The sequence below is a fragment of the Triturus cristatus genome, chromosome 10 (genome assembly GCF_964204655.1).
Source record: "Triturus cristatus chromosome 10, aTriCri1.1, whole genome shotgun sequence".
Classification (NCBI taxonomy): domain Eukaryota; kingdom Metazoa; phylum Chordata; class Amphibia; order Caudata; family Salamandridae; genus Triturus; species Triturus cristatus.
This window is the reverse complement of record NC_140593.1, coordinates 42,038,997-42,051,406: the sequence shown is the minus strand read 5'-3', so window position 1 is coordinate 42,051,406 and position 12,410 is coordinate 42,038,997. Positions and strand designations below refer to the sequence as shown.

The window sequence follows — 12,410 nt, the reverse complement described above, 5'->3', positions numbered from 1 at the left end:
GTGACAAGTGCTTCTCTCTGTCCACTACATGAGAAAAAGGAGTTTGCTAGCAGGAACTCCCTAGTACAGGGCCAGTCCCACAGGAGGGGCAAACACCACAGTGCTGAGACAGCAGATGTGAGATGGTAGCCTGTCTGCATATTGGATAAACTGGAAAGCGTGACCTGAAGGTTGGTGCCCTCCCCAAGTCAATCAATCAAAGTTAAGAGGAAAGTGGAGGTGTGCTGCTTGATTGCTGCACATGGCCCAATCAATCAATCAATCAAATATTTATAAAGCATGGCAAATCACCCGTGAGGGTCTGGAGCCGCTGGAGATATTGGCTGCTGCTTGGTGGTTTGATCATTCACACATCCAGGTCTTTAGTTCTTTCCTGAATTGCTGGAGCATTGGGGTGGTCCTGAGGTACAGGGGGAGGTTGTTCCATGCCTTGACTATCAGGTGCGAGAATGGGCATTCTCTGCTGTTTGTTCGGTGGATCTGTGGGGTGTATACGAGGGAGGGGGAAGTAGATTGAAGATATCTGGTCAGTCGATGGAAGGCTATGTGTTTGATAATGTATGCTGGTCCTTTGTTGTGCAAGGCCTTGTAGGCATCTCTTCTGAATCGAACGCCAGTGTAATTTCTTGAGATGGGGTGTGATGTGGGTCCTTATAAGGACACCGAGTATGAGTCTTACCGCTGAGTTTTGCATTGTCTTGAGTCTCTTGGGAGTCTTGCAGTGATTCCTACGTAGAGTGCGTTTCCAGCATCTTGGCATATATGGGCTGGCCCGCACCAACATCAGGAGTACATAGTGTGCTAAAGATGGCCCCTCAATTAAGCAGCACTGAAGGCAATGCACGAGAAGTGAGGGTAGATATGTGAACTATCATGTGAGTGGAAGAGAGAAACTGAAGAACTCCTAGACCTGCAGTGTAGAGATGAACAGGCTATATCGACATGTTATCTTGGAAATACCTGCTGTCGAACACAGCAAGGCCAGCAGTCCTGAATCCACGCCTGCACGGGTACTGCACAGCAGAGGAGTGGCTCCTCATGGACACATTGATATATCCACAGCGCTAGATCCAACACTCTACATGAGCTAAACCAGTGCACAGAGGATCAGATTTAGCGGCCTTAAGTCCTCAGTGACACTGCTCCTGGTGGAGTACTTCATCCATGTTTTGTTGCTATGTTACCCCATGGAGCTACCCTTCTACCTACATATTCTGTGGGACACTATGGCAGCCAGAAGAAGCTGAAGAGAAGCTTTGGTTAAAGACATGCTGCCTAACAAACAAGTGAAAAAAGGTGATGAAAAACAGCATGTCACTCACTCCCACCATCTACGACTGGTTCTACTTCAGGGCAAGAACGAGCTAAGATCGCCCAGGAGTTACTATAAAACTCAAGCAAAATATATTAATATGGATGTGGGCACAATAAAATCCAGCTCAAGATTTCCATTAAAAACTTAAAGGTGGCCTGACATTTATGTGAGCAAGAGTGGATGACATTGTAAAGTCGCATACATGCCAAGAGACCCGATTCAGGCGGGAGACTCAGGATTTTTGGTGCCCAATAGAAGTCAATGGGGGAGATACATTCTCCAGATTATTTTAGTAAGATCTCCCACTTACCTCTTCTACATGGTGGCATGTCTGAAGACTGCAGGTGGCTGCCTGGAGGGGTAGACGGCCAAGACATTTAGGAGTACATTTGAGAGCTATTGCAATCAATCAGGGGCTGAACTGAGGATTCGCCATTATGACTTGTCTTGACAAACGCAGCTGGGCCAGAGGTCTCGGGGGGCTGTTTGTCAGACATCCTTATAAAAGTGCTCTTCTTTGAGGACAAACAAGAAATAATGACCATTGTTCAAGCGAAGGAGGAGGTAGTGTATCAAAATAAAAAGTAAACTGTTTCGAGGTCTGGAAAGCTCCTACCTCGGTGATGCAGAGATTTGAAGGTGCTCACAGGATCACTACATTCTAAGCAAGTTCCTTACTAACAGAGCCCCCCCTTTTGCTTATAGAAATCAAATAATTTCTGTAAACCTGAAAAATACACTGAAAACCCTGGGTCTCGCAGATACCAACAACAGAGATGGGGTGAGGATTAATGCAGCGTGAGGCTCTGAGAAAGGTTTCCCAGCTGGCAGAAGCTGAGGTCATGAAGAAAGAGGAAAAGGCCATTGCTTGGAGGCATAGAGACTAGTAGCCAGTCATCTTGCAACATGTGAAAGACATGATCAACACAGGTGATCACAGGCAGGAACCTGAGAACTTAGCATTGATTTTGGTATGGCAAAAGGATCAATGAAGACATGGCCATGACTGGCACAGATATCCGGATGGAGGGATTGTCCTGTTATTGGTGCAATATTTGTACAAAGAAAGGTGAGTTTGAGGTCTCAAGTGCACTTACAAAAAACAAGTTTTGGTTATACAGAACCAGGGAAATGATTTGCAGGTGTGCTTCCCCTTCAGTTGGTCTACACAATGTAATATCTACTTTGGTATTAACTTAACTTGCTCTGCAGAATAACTCGTTTCAGCTTACTACACCCCACTCTTGCAAACATTATAGCAAAACTCGCAGTCCTGGCATATGGGCTTTCATGGCTGGAAAACCGATAGCAGCTAGAAGTTTATTCTAACAAAAATAATGCTTTTATTCCAGACCATTCCTGTCCTGCTTTCCACCACACTCATTATGCAGGTGCAGAGAATTATACATAATTTTATCTTGGTGGGAAAGCACTTGAGGATTGCTGGAATAGTTAAGTTCCACCTAAAAATCCTTACCAAGTATGTTCATTCTAAAAAGGCATACGTAGGATAAGCCTCACCTGCTTCCTGGGTGAGCAGAGTTCTGGATGCCGTAGTCCCACATCACCTCTTCTGCTGCAATATAATAAGACCGAATGTTTCCTCCTCCACTATTGCGTAGATCAGGGTTGTCTTCACCTTCGTCGTAGATGTCAAAGTCTTCAGTGCTCTTGTCGACACCGTGGTAGTCATCATATTCTATTGCATGGGGTGCAAGAGGCAATGGGTCAGAGTTCACCAATTCGGGCAGGATGTTTTGGGTCTGTGGCTGAATGAAGGCCTCCTGAGACTCATCCAGTTCTTTTGGCAGTGGATGAGTGCTGTTCATGGGCATTCTATTGCTTCTCTCTTCCCATAGTTCATGGATGCTGGCAGGTCGTAGGCTGAGTCGAGGATTCGCTTTTGTATCACTTTCGGTGGAGCTGCTGACAGTCGAAGAATGAACACTCTTAGCTGGATGGTATCCCATGGTAGCCATCACAGTGGGACTGTGGGTGGGAGACTGGACACTCTTAACTGGATAGTAGCCCATGCTAGCCATCACAGTGGAACTGTAGGTGGGAGACGGGACACTCTTAGCTGGATGGTATCCCATGGCAGCCTTAGCTGTGGGATTGTGGGTGGGAAATGGTTGTTTTACATGATCTGAAACATGTGCCCCAGCTCTGCTTTCGTTGGTGTAGTGGATGGGAGTTGTGTGTTCTTTGTTCTCTGCAATGTGCCTCACGGTACTGCTATCCTTAGAGCTGGTGCTGTGAAAGTTCTGCTTTGTATCTTGTAGTCCGTGGTCTATAATATTGGTCTGCTTGGTGTAGAGGGTGGGGAATATGTGTTCTGTGTCCTCTGGAATCTGTGTTACAGTACCACCCTCTTTACGGTTATTTGTGTGGGAGTCATATCCTGCACCCTTCGGAAGATAGTTGACAGTGCCTCTCTCCTTGTTAATGAAGAGGACAGAGGTTTGTTCAGTGTTCATTGGAACTGGTTGCACAGTGAGGTTCTCCCTGGCAAGGATCGGTTTTGCGTTCATTGGAAGGCGCTTCAATGAATTGCCTCCCCAACTAATTCGAGTAGGAGAGATATGTCCCCCATTTATTAATGCATCTTCTATGGTAGTGATCCCCTGGGCTGTGGGGATGTCAGATGCCTTGTCTATAGTCTCTACAAGGTGTCCTACAGTATTCCTCACCTTGGTGGTGTGAGTGGGATAACTTTCTTCTGCATTCCTTGGAGGGCTCCTCTTAGTATCCCTCTCCCAAGTGCTGGAGGCAAGGGATGTCATTTCTTTGATCAGTGAAAAGTGATTGCCAATATCGCTCCCAGTGTTGGGGCTGATTGTCTGTTCTACATTCCATGGAAGGTGGCCCATGGGAGTTGGGGAAGCCAGCTCCTCTATCGTGCCCCAGCTTTGTGTGGGTTCAGGTGTAGACTCTGATGCATCAGCTACAGCAACTGGCTTGAAAACGTGCAGATCATCTTGGGAGACATAATAGTTCTTTTTCCAGAACTGCCTTCCATGATTGTCAGTTTTTTTCTGTGCAGCTGGACGCTCCCCTACCTCATTGAGTCGCCTTTGGTCCATCACTTTGTGCTGCTTGTCTTCTGTCCCAGATCTCTGCAACACTTGTTTCATATGGCTTTTTTGACCAGTCACCCCTTTTTCTTTCTCAACCCATGTTTGAAGGATGGGTGGTGAATCAGTAGGCAGTAGAGCAATGTCTCTTCTTTGCTTCTTCTCAGATGTATTTGCGCCAACTGGGTTACTTCTGCTGAAGACCTGCAGCCAAGACACAGGTGTTACGTTCATGATCTCATGTTCTTGAAGTGTTGCAGCCTGAGCTTCTGCCTTGGACCGTGGCAAGTTCTCTTCTCCTGTCTTATTCTCATCAAAGTAACGTACAGCTCCACCATCGGTTTCTCCTGCAGCCTCGTAGCCTCTGTGGGTAGTACGTCTATCTTTTGCATTGACATCATGGCCTATTTGGGTCATTGTTGGTCTCTCACTGGGTACGTCCACCACATGCTTTAAAAACCCTTCCAGATTTGTTGATCGTGGGCTTTCTGAGATGGATTGGTCAACTGTCCATGGAATGGTCTGGGTTTTCCCTGTGTCTCCTGTGCTGTGACTTAGGTGTGGGTTAACTTCTCTCCAAGGAAGCTGCACAGGTGTTCTCTTAAGTATAGTGTTCAGATTGTTCTGTGTGGTCGTCCTGGCCTCAAACAGGGATTTCACTGTCCCGGCCAGATTGAGATGAGAGTGGCTGTCACCATTCACTAAATCTACTCCTAGACCTGGAGAAGGCTCTTTCTGTGCTAGCACAGGCACCTTTGGCCTTAGAGATCTTTTCTTCACATGTCGTTGGCAGTCCTGGTGCTGGGGATTGCACGTGTCATTGGTGACCAAGACCTGAATACCCTGCCTTGTATTACTAGCTGACCTCACGGTTACTGGATTGTCTTTGATCGTAGCTTTACTATGAGCAGTCTTTATTGGCAGGACACCTGCCTCCACTTTGGAATGTGAAACTCTGTCAGGACCACTGGCGTCTTTGTAAAAAGGAGTCAATGCTTTCTCCAGGGTGAAGAGGTCTCTGTCTGTGTCTACATTCACCTCCTCACTTGCATCCTCACCAGTGATTGTCTCAAAGACACCCTCTTGTAGAAGATGGAAGGGAATTCCTGGTGGATTGGGAGTGAACTCAGTAGCCACAGACACTGCTCCAGCGGAGGGACTTTCGGTAGCCCTGGTACTGTTTGTATGGTTGATGGTCTTGTGCGGTGGACGGGTGCCTGTACACTTCAGGGCAGGGTTAGCCATCTGCTCCCCATTTCCTTGTGCTGTGGTGGAGTTGTTGTGTTTTTTTCTCCAGCAACGGCGTACAGCCGGAACAGACTGCCTTGGTTTCTTTGGGTGGCCGCGAGGCTGAAGGACTCTCTCCTCCATTAGTTCGTCTGGGATTTCCTCATATTCATACTCGTAGAAGCCTCCGTACACCGTGCTGCACTGGGAGACCCTGAGGGTCGCGCTCATGCCTCTGTCTCTGAAGTACGGGTTCAAGGACTCAAGCTTCCACTCACCTGCATCAGGAAAGAACAAAAGATTATGTAACAAGAGTGGACCACAGGTTGAAGCAGGACAGACGACCATGTGCAGAAAGGACAGTAGAATGCCTAGATTAAAAAAGCTCAGTTGAAGCTTGGGCCTCAGGTTACTGGAGAGGGTTTTGAGCTCAGACACCCAGACCTCTGAATTGGATTCCCTGCAAAGTGCTGTGTCTTCAGATAACCACAATGAGCTTTGACTTCATTTCACCTATGAAGAGCTCCGAGCACCAGATACTGAAAGACAACTCTGGCTTCACATACCCAGAGGAGCCCTGGGATCTGATATCCAGTGAGGACTCTCGAATAAGCTATCCAGGGAGAACACTGGAATCAATTACCCAGAGAGAGAGCTCTAGATTCAGATATCCAGAGATGATTCTGGAATCAGAACCCAGAGAGAGCTCTGGGATAAGCTACCCAGAGAGAGCTCTTGAATCAAATAGAGCTCTGGATTCAGATATCCAGAGATGTCTCTGGAATTAGCTATCCAGGGAGAACACTGGAACAGATACCCAGAGAGTATTTTGGAATCCGATATCTAGAGTGAACACTGGAATCAAATCCCTAGAAAGAGCTCTGGAATCAGATATCAAGAGAGGACTCTTGAATCAGATACCAAGAGAGAGCTCTGGAATCGTATACCCAAAGAGGACTCTGGAATCAGATACCCAGAGAGAGCTTTGGAATCAGATATCCAGAAAGAAAAAAAAGCTCTGGAATCAGATATCCAGAGAGAACTCTGGAACGAGAAACTCTCTAGAGAGAGAGCTCTGGAATCAGATATCCAGTGAGGAGTTTGGAATCAGATATCCAGTGAGGACTTTGGAATCAGATAACCAGAGAGGACTCTGGAATCAGATATCCAGAGAGTACACTGGAATCAGATACCCAGAGAGAGCTCTGGATTCAGATATCTAGAGAGAGAGGGCTCTGGACTCAGATATCCAGAGAGAGCTCTGGATTCAGATATCAAGAGAGTACTCTGGAATCAGATATCCAGAGAGTGCTCTGGATTCAGATATCAAGAGAGTACTCTGGAATCAGATAACCAGAGAGGACTCTGGAATCAGATATCCAGAGATCACACTGGAATCAGATACCCAGAAAGCTCTGGATTCAGATATCTAGAGAGAAGGCTCAGGAATCAGATATCCAGAGAGAGCTCTGGATTCAGATACCAAGAGAGGACTCTGGAATCAGATATCCGGAGAGCTCTGGAATCGGACACCGAGAGAGATCTAGGGTCCGATATCCAGAATGAACACTGGAACCAGATACTCAGAGAGAGCTCTAGATTCAGATATCAAGAGAGTACTCTGGAATCAGATATCCAGAGAGTATTCTAGAATCAGATATCCAGAGAGGACTCTCGAATCAGATATCCAGAGAGCACACTGGAATCAGCTACCCAGAGCGCTCTAGAATAAGATACCCAGAGAGCTTTAGGGTCCGATATGCAGAATGAACACTGGAACAGATACTCAGAGAGAGCTCTGGATTCAGATATCAAGAGAGGACTCTGGAATCAGATACCCAGAGAGTATTCTAGAATCAGATATCCAGAGAGGACTCTCGAATCAGATATCCAGAGAGCTCTGGAATCGGACACCGAGAGAGATCTAGGGTCCAATATCCAGAATGAACACTGGAACCAGATACTCAGAGAGAGCTCTAGATTCAGATATCAAGAGAGTACTCTGGAATCAGATATCCAGAGAGGACTCTGGAATCAGATATCTAGAGAGGACTCCGAAATCAGATATCTAGAGACTACTCTGGAATCAGATATCCAGAGAGGACTCTGGAATCAGATATCCAGTGAGGACTCTGAAATGAGATATCCAAAGAGAGTTCTGGAATCAGATATCCAGAGAGGACTCTGAAATCAGATAACTAGAGAGGGCTCTGGATTCAGATATCTAGAGATATCCCCCCGGACCCCGCCCCCAGTTCAGCATCTCCATCGCCGACTTCATCAGCACGTACGCCCTGACCTCCACCGATTACATCCTCCTAGGAGACCTGAACTTTCACCTTGAGAAGAACAACGACAACAACTCCACAATCCTGATCGATAACCTCGCCAACCTCGGACTGAGACAACTCGTCACAACGCCCATCCACTCTACCGGCCACACGCTTGACCCCGTCTTCTCCTCAAACCCACACGTCTCCATCAGCCACACCACTGAACTCCTCTGGACCGACCACCGCTGTAGCCACTTCACCTTCCAGAAACCCACCACACACCACCGCACCCAACAGATCCCCCGCCGCCGCTGGAGCAAAATCACCGAAGACCAACCACATGCAAACCTCGCTCTCAGCCCACTCACCGAACCCTCCAACACCGACGACGCTGCCCACAACCTCAGACGCTGGATCGAGGACTGCACCAACACTCTTGCCCCGCTGAAGAAACCCCCCCACAGAGACACCAGCAAGAGGGCCAGCTGGTTCACCCCAGAACTCCTAGCCTCCAAGCAAGCCTGCCGGAAACTAGAGAAGAAATGGCACAGTGAACAAACTCCGGACAGCCACGCAGCACACAAGGACGCCGTCCGCAGCCACCACCACCTCATCAGGGCTGCCAAGAAGACCTCCTTCAAAGACCACTTTGACAACAACGCACACGACAGCAAGGAGCTCTTCAACATCATGAAGGAACTCTCCAACCCCAGCTTCAACACCAACGACATCCCGCCGTCGCAAGCCCTGTGCGACTCCCTCGCCACCTTCTTCCACCGCAAGATAGCAGACATCCACGACAGCTTCAACACCCAGACAGCCCCAATAAACAGCAACACAACAGACCCTCTGCACACCATCGACCACGTCCCCTTACTAGCCTGGACCAGCATGAGCATCGATGACACCATAAAGACCATGAGCACAATCCACTCTGGCTCTCCGTCAGACCCATTCCCGGACCACGTCTTCAACAAAGCAAGCCGCTCCATCGCACCACACCTGCGCAATGTCATCAATCTCTCCCTCGAGACCGCAACCTTCCCAGAGAACTGGAAACACGCTGAGATCAACGCCCTACTCAACAAACCCAAGGCAGACCCACAGCACCGAGACCGCCCTCATCGCCGCCACCGACGACATGAGGACCCTGCTAGACAACGGGGAGACCGCAGCACTCATCCTCCCAGACCTCTCCGCCACCTTCGACACCGTCTGCCACCGCACACTACGCACACGCCTCCACGCTGCAGGGATCTGAGACAAGGCTCTGGAATGGACCACCTCCTTCCTCTCCGGCAGAACCCAGAGCGTCTGCCTCCCCCGTTCTGTTCCAAAGTCTCCGGGATCATCTGTGGCATACCCCAGGGATCCTCCCTCAGCCCGACACTGTTCAACATTTACATGGCCCCGCTCGCACACGTCGCCCGACAGCACGACCTCAACATAATCTCCTATGCTGACGACACTCAACTGATCCTCTCCCTCACCAAGGACCCCATCACCGCCAAAGCCAACCTCCACGAAGGAATGAAGGCCGTCGCCGACTGGATGAAGATCAGCCGTCTGAAGCTGAACTCGGACAAGACGGAGGTCCTCATCCTCGGCTTCAACCCGTCAGCCTGGGACGACTTCTGGTGGCCAACGGCACAGGGGGCAGTCCCGTCCCCCACCGACCACGCACACAACCTGGGAATCATCCTCGACTCAACGCTCTCAATGACCAAGCAAGTCAATGCCGTCTCCTCCTCCTGCTTCAACACCCTCCGCATGCTCCGCAAGATCTACAGATGGATCCCGACAGATACAAGAAAGACATTCACCCAGGCCCTCGTCAGCAGGAGACTCGACTACGGAAACGCCCTCTTCGCAGGAGCCCCGACCAAGCTCATCAATCGACTACAACGCATCCAAAACGCCTCGGCCCGACTGATCCTCGATGTACCACGACATGGCCACATCACCCCCCACCTAAGAAACCTGCACTGGCTCCCCGTCAACAAGAGGATATCCTTCAAGCTCCTCATCCATGCACACAAGGCACTCCACAAGACCGGCCTAGCCTACCTCAACAGACAGCTCTCCTTCTACACACCCAACCGCCAGCTACGCTCCGCCAACCTCTCACTCGCCACCGTCCCGCGCATCCGAAAAACAACCACCTTCTCACACCTCGCCGCCAAGACATGGAACACCCTCCCACTGAGCCTACGACAGACCCAAGACCTGCTGACCTTCAGGAGGATACTGAAGACCTGGCTGTTCGATCAGTAGCGGCCCCACCTCCCCTCCCCCCCCCCCCCCAACACCTTGAGACCCTCGCGGGTATGTGGTGCGCTTAACAAATGACTGATTGATTGGCTCTGGAATCAGATATCCAGAGAGAGCTCTGGATTCTGATATCAAGAGAGGACTCTGAAATCAGATACCCAGAGAGCACACTGGAATCAGCTACCCAGAGCGCTCTAGAATAAGATACCCAGAGAGCTTTAGGGTCCGATATGCAGAATGAACACTGGAACAGATACTCAGAGAGAGCTCTGGATTCAGATATCAAGAGAGGACTCTGGAATCAGATACCCAGAGAGTATTCTAGAATCAGATATCCAGAGAGGACTCTCGAATCAGATACCCAGAGAGGACTCTGGAATCAGATACCCAGAGAGGGCTCAAGAATCAGATATCCAGTGAGGACTCTGGAATGAGATATCCAGAGAGAGGTCTGGAATCAGATATCAAGAGAGGACTCTAAAATCAAATACCCAGAGAGAGCTCTAGAATCAGATACCCAAACAGAGCCCTGGACTCAGATGCCCAGAGAGCTCTGGAGTCCGATATCCAGAGAAAACACTGGAACTAGATATTCAGAGAGAGCTCTGGAGCAGATATCCAGAGAGATCTCAAGTAAGAAGAGAAAGGAAGGAAAGAGACAAAGATATAATAGATGAGGTTCAGAGATCATGATGAAGAAGGCTTTAGGTGCGAGCAAAGAGAAAAGGGGAAGGAAAAGGGTGTGTTATACCGGAATGGAAAGCTACAAGGTAAACAACAGCAACATATCTGTAAGGGGATAGGGATCCTATATTGGCAGAGGCCAAGAAACAATTTGAGATTTCGTTCAATAGTAGGGTATCGACAGGGTAATTCCTGATGACAGGCCAGTAAGCATCAATAAAGAGGAAGAAAAGAAATCATGGAAGCAAGTGCCGTCAAATAGAAAACCTGGTCAAAGCAAAACGCTGAAGGGGGAGTTAGAAAAGACAAAATTATTCAACTGAAGAAAAACATGACTTGAGTGTATATATATATATATATATTTTTTTTTATATGGTGCTTCAAATACAACAGGAGTGTGGGGTCGGGTCTACAGATGAAGTAAAATAGCTGCAAAGAGCTCTGGCTTCAGGTTCCATGAATGGGCCCTAGCTTTGGTTTCATAGAGCAGCTCTGGCTCCAGATACTGGTACAGACCTCTAGCTCCAGGCCATGAGAGAGCTCTTGTTTCAGATACCTGCAGAATGCTCTGGCTTCAAACACCCATAAAGAGCTGTGGTTTCAGACATTGCCACCCGAGAGATAGCCCTAGCTACAGACCAGCTGCAAGCTCTTGTTTCAGACACACACAGAGTGCTCTAGACTCATTGTTTACCTCTCTATCACTAAACATCTGTAGAGGAGACAAGGAGAAACTGACTGTTTCACCTTCTCTGGTAACCCTCTGTGACCGCAATGAGAGAGCACATAAAGGGCAGGTGTTCCACGAAGTGACCTTGAGAACCATTGATTTGAGCTTTCCCACAGACAGTCATTTTGTTCATGGAGGAAATAAAAGAGCCTTTTGACTGGAGCTACAGGTTGAGAGAGGGAGGACAGCAATGCTGAGATCTCAATCAGAAGGCGATCTTCTAACCTCAGTCAGCTGCCAGACTCGGACAGACTGCATTGCATGTGCCCGCTTCCTGCACCTCCCAGCTAATGACCTCATTTGTTGTTTGATAGATGGGGAATCATTCATCTGGATGCGCACGCCATGAAGTCATTCATCCTGACGTACTCTGTCCACCACATTTAGAGATGACCACAGTCCTAGCAGTCATCTCTGTACCTTGAAACGACGCACAATAACGCTGGCTCCCTTCAAGGAACGAAAAGGTTGGTGGACAATGGCTGTTCAGCAAACATGCAATTTTATGCAATGCACTTCCTGATTAGAAAGTAGTAACTGCATCATGTTTTATATCTTTGGATTAGTAATGATGAATCCTCTTCACTGGTAAAGTTGGATTTAACATTACTGTTTTATAAAGGCCACTTTTGGAAAGTGGACATTTCTCTGCTCTGTGTGCTTGCAGTCTGTCGCCAATAAACGTCTGGGGTGGGTGACAGCTACACTTTGTTTATTCCCTTTAAACAGCCACAAACACAGGAAGGGTAGGTGTGACAATAAACACATCTGCATTCTGATAGCTCTTCCTGGGCAGGAAGTGAGGGGGGAGCTGACACTTACACCTTAACAGGCAG

General features: G+C 48.5%; 1 protein-coding gene across 1 annotated transcript in view; it reads right to left on the bottom strand.

The window, feature by feature from the left end:
• F8 (coagulation factor VIII) overlaps nucleotides 1-12,410 on the bottom strand; it is a 589,495-nt gene that overhangs the window by 200,823 nt on the left and 376,262 nt on the right. Inside the window, exon 14 of the mRNA XM_085630970.1 lies at nucleotides 2,837-5,894. Coding sequence (XP_085487096.1) covers nucleotides 2,837-5,894 — 3,058 coding nt within the window. The remainder of the gene's footprint in view (nucleotides 1-2,836; nucleotides 5,895-12,410) is intronic.